This window comes from Cucurbita pepo, chromosome 1, assembly GCF_057944985.1.
Source record: "Cucurbita pepo subsp. pepo isolate OVF chromosome 1, ASM5794498v1, whole genome shotgun sequence".
Taxonomy (NCBI): domain Eukaryota; kingdom Viridiplantae; phylum Streptophyta; class Magnoliopsida; order Cucurbitales; family Cucurbitaceae; genus Cucurbita; species Cucurbita pepo.
Window position 1 is genome coordinate 17958108 of NC_141798.1, and position 6799 is coordinate 17964906.

The window sequence follows — 6799 nt, forward strand, 5'->3', positions numbered from 1 at the left end:
AAAAAAAAGATCATGAATTTATACGTAAATAACATCATCTCTCTTAATATCAGATCTTTTTGAAAAGGTGGTAAGCTTCAACTACCTGATCGATTTAAAGATGAAAAATTTTAAGAACAAAAGACAAAGGAACTATATATATATATATATATAAAAGAAACCTTTTTTTTCTTCTTTTGTCGGTCCTATTTGATGAAGACATTAAAGTCAATTTAAGTGAGCTACACTATCTTACTTTAAAAATGTTTTCTTTTTAGTAATTTGTGGCCCGATATGAATCACATAGCTTTAGTTTCTATAAAAAGAAAAAAAGTTTGAGGCATGATAATGAGGAAGAAACTATAGGAGGAATGTTAGACAACACTCGTACAACTAAGAGAGGCAATAAACCAACATACTCATTCAACTGGTTACAGAATACATATATAGACAGAATAGCCACATTAACCGCTAGTAACCACCCTTAATCGCTAGTAACTACCCTTTACCGCTACTAACTACCCTTAACCGCTAATAACTACCCTTAACTGCTAATTACTTCCCTCAACTTACATACATTTAAATACAAACAGTAAATAAGATTAATTACGGTTAATACAAGATTAAATAAACTAACAAGGAAGGGTATAGATTAGAGATATGTATCTTACGATATATATTCGTGCGAAAAATTGTTGATCACGTTATGACGAGATGATCTGAAGGAAAGTCTCGTGGGGTGCAGAGGAAGGGATATGGATGAGAAGAGAAATGAAGAGGAAAAAAAGGGGAAGAGGGGAGTTTGGGTGTTGGTAATGTGAGGACAAAGGCTATTATTGAGGTATCAGTTACATAGCTATGTTTAGAAAGTGATATTATACTGTTCTACGAGATATGATGAGTTCCTGCCTCAATTCAAGATATCAGTTAGCTCATTAGTGTGGCAGTTTAATTTTACTAAGTATGAGAACAAAAAAAAAAAAAAAAGTTAGTTTACCCTAAAAATTTTGAGGCCTCCCTAGAAGCTCCAATAGTTATAGAATTAGGTTTGAACTTTCCATGTTAACTTATTAGAAATTGGATTTGATGAGAGCCTATAGGTAAGCTAATTATTGAGTATTTTTATACCCACTCTATATTACATTTCTTTTTCAGGTGTTCACTGATTGCCAATCGAGGCAGGGAGTGCTAAAAGCGTTGCGCGGTCACAAAGGGATCGTTTCAGGGTGTCAGTCCGTCTATGTATTTTAGGTCTTGTTATTTTGTGTGAATTTTGTGTGAAATAAACTTGAAGAGCACCATCTTATACTAGATTTCGTTTCGTTATATTTTTAATTGTGGTGTTTGTTTTAATTCCCGATTTTTTAGAAGAAATTTCAAAAATCAAATTGAGACTAAAAAAAGAAGATACAAAAGACTCCAAAATCTAAAATGGACTAAGCGCTCTGTAACGACACCCTCTGTGACTACACAGCTCTCAAATGCTCCTCCACCTTGATCGGTAGCCTGGGAACACCTGAAAAAGAAAGAGGAGAGGAGAGAGCATAAAAGTACTCAGTACGCAATCTACTTGTAGGCTCTCATCGCATCTTTAACCTAGTAAGTATCTATATGCTTTAATTTGGGCTCTAGGAAGTTCGGGCCTAGGTTCCAATGCTATCTAAGCAATTGGGTACCCCCCACGTTCCAAGTGGGTCTTTGAACGGAAAGGTACCCCTTATTGTCTGTACCAGTTTTCCAATCTTTCTTTTCTATGACTTAGGTGGCTTGCCTTGTTTCTATGTAGTGAATGACTAGTGTTCTAAGTTGAGGTGCGACCTCGAGACAGTATGGCTGGATCTGAATTTGAACATCATCCATGGGGTTAGCTGACGAACTCTCCCACAGGACCATAAAATCACCAAAGTTTGGGGGAAGCGATCTCCCATGGGTCGGTCAACTACTAGGTCAACCTACGTGGTCCCCCGGGACGGGTTTACAGCACAGAGGTCATGTTCAAGAGACTCCTGGTCATTTCCACTGGGTTGGGCACATGCCGCGCTACCTTAAATGGTGATGCTTAGCTCCACGGTATAGAAATCATAGTAGAGTCTCAATAGTACGGTGCTGGAGCGAAAAATGTAGTGGACAGTTTGGTGACACTATTCACATTGTTATAGCCTGATGAGCTACCGTAGTCGTTCTTGGTTGTTGTGGAGACCTATGAGGTTCTTAGGGGCTTCTAGGCAGCTTAAATCCCATCTTTTGTTTCCAGGACATTCGAGGTTAGCTCCTCGGGTCAAACCATTCTCTGAATGCACATAGGTCTAAATCTCTAATCGCCAACGATCTTGGGATGCAAGGTCTACTAGAAACATACTGATCTGGGTAAACATGAAAACCACACTAGCTGTAGTGCCCTAATCTCAACTATGTTCTCTCGTGCATGCTTTGCTAGGGAGATTTTCTTACCGATCACCTAAGCATGTAAACCATAATTAAAATTTCGCCTTGGTCATATTTGGGAGATGAAGAGATCTACTGGGTCTTACGGTGGCTAGATGACGTAACGTGCTTCTGACTCTATGCTATTCTATTTTAACACCTCGAGTCTTTCTTGGTCTGAGAGCACTAGAGTCTAAAACCCTTTGGCCGTCGCTCATGACTCTAAGGTGCTTAGTCTTCTAAATGCGTTCTGACCTAGTACATAAACACGCACTATAGAGAGAACAAACAGTCAAACACCTGAAGCTAACACATACTATCATGCACACATACAAGCAAACAAGCTCAATAGGAAGATAACATCCATCAATCACCGGGAGCACGGATCACAATAGCTCATCCTCCTCTCTAACACAGCAAAAAAGCATATAAAATATCATTCATCACAAATCTCATCATAGGAGCATTTTTGTAATTTCTTATATCATGCATACCACACTCATCTATATTGTCGAACTTGTATTCTAGTCATGCATATTTTCTTTTTAGCCTCTCGAAAAATCTCAATTTAAGAACATAACGGTAATTTTACCCTAACATACTACATGCTCACCCAAAAATCTTCCACCTAAGGTTTTAATGAGCAAATCTTCTAATATACCATGGGGATTCCAAAAGAGAGTTTAGATAAATATAAAATCGTTTCATTTTTACATTCAATGGGGATTCCTAAAATTATCAAAATCATAGGAAGGAGACCAATGGACAAACAACAACTTAAAAGGAAACTAATTAACATAATCTAATTTCACATGGACCAGATTAAGAGATGAGTCTTAAATATGAAAGGAACTTGCAATGTAAACATTTATGGTAATATAATTCATAGACTGAAGATCATCTACCATGCTCTATTAGTGTTATTTCCAGCTTTATGCTATTCCCCACAGTGCCCACACTTCCACTCCCAACCAATTGGCTCGACTCTGATGCTCCATCCAGCAAATACACCGTCTCTTCTGCGCTGGATAAATTGACATTGGCCCATGAATGCTCACCCTTCGTTGCCCGCAGCCCCTCCAACTCCATAGCCACCTCCTTCATGCTCGGCCTCTCCTCCCCTTTGATTCTTACACACTCTCTTGCTACCTTAGCCACTTCCTTTATTTGCTCCATGTTTGCCTCACTCACCATTCCCTTCTCCACCACTTCTTCCAAACGCTCTTCTTTTATTGCACAAAGGACATACATGGCCAGGTTTCGATCTTCTTCCGGCCCATCAAACCTCACCGCTTTCTTTCCCGTTATAAGCTCCAGAAGCACAATTCCAAAGCTATACACGTCACTCTTCTCAGTTAACTCGCTCGTCAATAAGTACTCAGGGTCTAAGTACCCAAGAGTCCCCTGCACGAGCGTGGTTAGCTGAGTTTGATCCATAGGAACCAACTTGGAAGCACCAAAATCAGACACCTTTGCAGTGTGATTATCGTCTGAAAGTATGTTGGTCGTCTTGATATCTCTATGGATTATGGGAATAGAAGCCGAAGAATGCAAATACGAAATGACACCGGCTGTTTCCGAAGCGATTCTCAAGCGAGCTTCCCAAGAAAGAGGGACGTGTTTGGCAGTGTCATGGATGTGATCGAAGAGGGTGCCGTTGGTGACGAACTCGTAGACCAACAATGGGACTTGGGTCTCTAAACAGCACCCTAAGAGCTTGACCACGTTTCGATGGTTGATTTGGGAAAGAACAATGACTTCATTAATGAATTGGGATGTTTGGGATTCGTCCATGAATTTTGATTTCTTGATTGCAACGGTGAGTCCATCGTCCAAGACACCCTTGTAAACAGTACCGAAGCCACCTTTGCCAGCAATGGTGTCTTTGGCGTAGTTGTTGGTGGCCTTCTCCAACTCTTCTTGGCTGAAGATTCTTACGATGTCTTTAGGTGAATTGCATTGAGAAAGCTGTCGTTGAAGCACAAAGCCTCCATTTTTGTGGAAAAAACGCTGTTTTTGTTTGATGAACTTCAATTTCTTGTAACCCAAGTAGATGGTTGTGGTGGCTATTAGTAAAACTGGGAGGCCTACCCCAATCCCTGCATTTTATTTGTGTTGTTGTTTAGTATATTATAGTGAAAAACATGCATTAAGAACATATAAAAACTCACCAATGATGATAGGAATGGAAGAGGTGGAATTTTTGGTGCAACCTTCTCCGCCTTCTCTTCCATCTCCATGGAAGTTCTTAGGACAATGACAGGTATAGTTTCCTTTAGTGTTAGCACACTTGTCCTTGTACTCACAGTCATTCAGCCATGCATACTCGCATTCATCCACATCTAAAAAGGGTTCAATTCAGCGGTTAGGTTACAAATCCTAATAAAACTTATTTTAAAATCTCCTAACCGGTAACCGTCTAACTCCAAGTCCACCATAAGCAGATATTGTCTGTTTTGACTCGTTGTTACGTAGTGATGTCAGCCTCACAGCTTGTCTGCTATGGAGAGGTTTCCACACCCTTATAAGAAATGTTTTGTTCTTCTCTCCGATGTGGGATCTCACAATTCACTTCCTTGGGGGCTTGCGTCCCCGCTGGCACACTGTTCAGTGTCTAGCTCTGAAACCATTTGTAATAGCTCAAGCTCACCGCTAGCAAATATCGTCCGTTTTGGCCTGTTATGTATCGCCATCAGCCTCACGGTTTTAAATTGCGTTTACTAGTGAGAGGTTTCCCCACTCTTAGAAGGAATGTTTCGTTTCTCTCTCTAACCAATGTGGGATCTCACAAAACATTCCCTTAGGGGCCAGCGTTCTCGCTAGAACACCGTTCGATGTCTAGCTTTGATATCATTTGTAATAACCCAAACCCACTGCTAACAAATATTACCAGTTTTGGCGCTCGTCATCAGCCTCACGGTTCTCAAACATGTTTGCTAGAGAGAGGTATCCACACTCTTACAAGAAATGCTTCGTTTTCCTCTGCAACTCTGATATGGGATCTCACAATCCACCCCCTTGGGGGCCAGTATCTTTGCTAGCACACCCTCCGGTGTCTAGCTCTGATATCGTCCATTTTGGCCCATTACATATCACCATTAGCCTCACAATTTTAAAATGCGTCAATTAGAGAGAGGTTTCCACACCCTTACAAGAAATGTTTTGTTCCCCTCTCCAATCGATGTAAGATCTCAAATAAGCCGAGAGATAAATAAGTCTTTACCTTGGCATCCTTGAGGGAGATATGGATTCCCATCGTAACCATCCAAGCATTGGCAACGATATTCAGTTCCATCAAGGATACTACTCCTTGTGGTGTTTGATCCACATTCAAATCTTGTTTCATTTCTAATGCCCCAATCAAGCACAACCTCAACTTCCTCATCTTCAAAATTCTCAATATAACTTGACAAAAACTCGAACCTCTTCTCTTCTTCAATCACAAAAGCATACCCACAGGGATTGAATGTCCTTACATCAGTGAAATTCAACAACCCACCCACCGCCACGCTCAAATTGGTTAACCCATTTGAAATCTCCAACTGACAGCACCCATTGCCAGAACACGGCCCATCAACTACATTACTATAATTTAAACACAGCGAAATACACCCACTTCCATGCAAACTCCCTTGGAGATTCCCAGCGATTATACCAACAGTGTTGCACCCAATGGTAACGAACTTGTTTTTGGAACCAGAAATTGAGAACATGGCCGGCACAGAAAGATTGGATTCGTTGGGAACAAAACTACCATTTACTTGGTCGTAGCAAGTTCGCACTACCGGCTGCAACACGTGAAGCTCACCGTTAGTAGATATATTGGTAACGCTAATATTGGTCTGCATTAGATACGCCTTTGGAGCTCCGTTGCGATCGGTTTTGTTGCAAGTGATCGAGAAATTTTGATTGAGATAGCACCCTTCTTTGATGCCGAATGGATATGGAATCTGCACGTCGCCACACCGGTCGTCACACTCGGGTAAGGCTCGAGATGCTACCATGGCCAAGGCTGTTGATAATATGGCTATCTCCATTATCATCACATTGAATGCCATGATGTGTTTCATTGTTTGTAATGAAGAAAGAAGATAATTGGATTTATAGTTAGGAAATTGGGATGCAAATTGTAAGACATACTTTTCTTTTTCTTTGCCGTGTTTAAATTGTAAAAATGGACACTTAATTGACTAGTCGACTCGATTAGAGAAATATCTATGAAACGGAGCCCCGTGACAAAGAAACTCTCTTTAATTATCTCCGTTCTCACTGTCTTCTTTAATTCTCGTCCCAAATAATTTTTTTTTTATATACTTGCTCGAAAATAAAAGAAAACAAAAAGTGGGTATATATAATCTTTCGCTCTATTCCCATTTACTAACAAAAAAAAAAAAAA

At 40.3% G+C, this 6799-nt stretch overlaps 1 protein-coding gene across 1 annotated transcript; it reads right to left on the reverse strand.

Moving 5' to 3' along the window:
• Window positions 1–3180: 3180 nt before the first annotated feature.
• LOC111802455 (wall-associated receptor kinase 3-like) lies at window positions 3181–6454 on the reverse strand. Its single transcript, XM_087127370.1, has 3 exons — window positions 5627–6454; window positions 4575–4745; window positions 3181–4502 (listed from the first exon to the last, which is right to left on the reverse strand). The coding sequence occupies exons 1-3, from the start codon at window positions 6444–6446 to the stop codon at window positions 3301–3303; spliced, it is 2193 nt and encodes a 730-aa protein (XP_086983496.1). The 5' UTR covers window positions 6447–6454; the 3' UTR covers window positions 3181–3300.
• Window positions 6455–6799: the final 345 nt, after the last annotated feature.

Bases quoted from the DNA above. Each gene is read 5' to 3' on its own strand.
- LOC111802455 (XM_087127370.1), bottom strand. From the start codon at position 6,446: ATGATAATGGAGATAGCCATATTATCAACAGCCTTGGCCATGGTAGCA. The intron at 4,746-5,626 runs GTAAAGACTTAT...AACCCTTTTTAG, and splicing joins TCTCCCTCAAGGATGCCAAG to ATGTGGATGAATGCGAGTAT. The intron at 4,503-4,574 runs GTGAGTTTTTAT...AATAAAATGCAG, and splicing joins TTCCATTCCTATCATCATTG to GGATTGGGGTAGGCCTCCCA.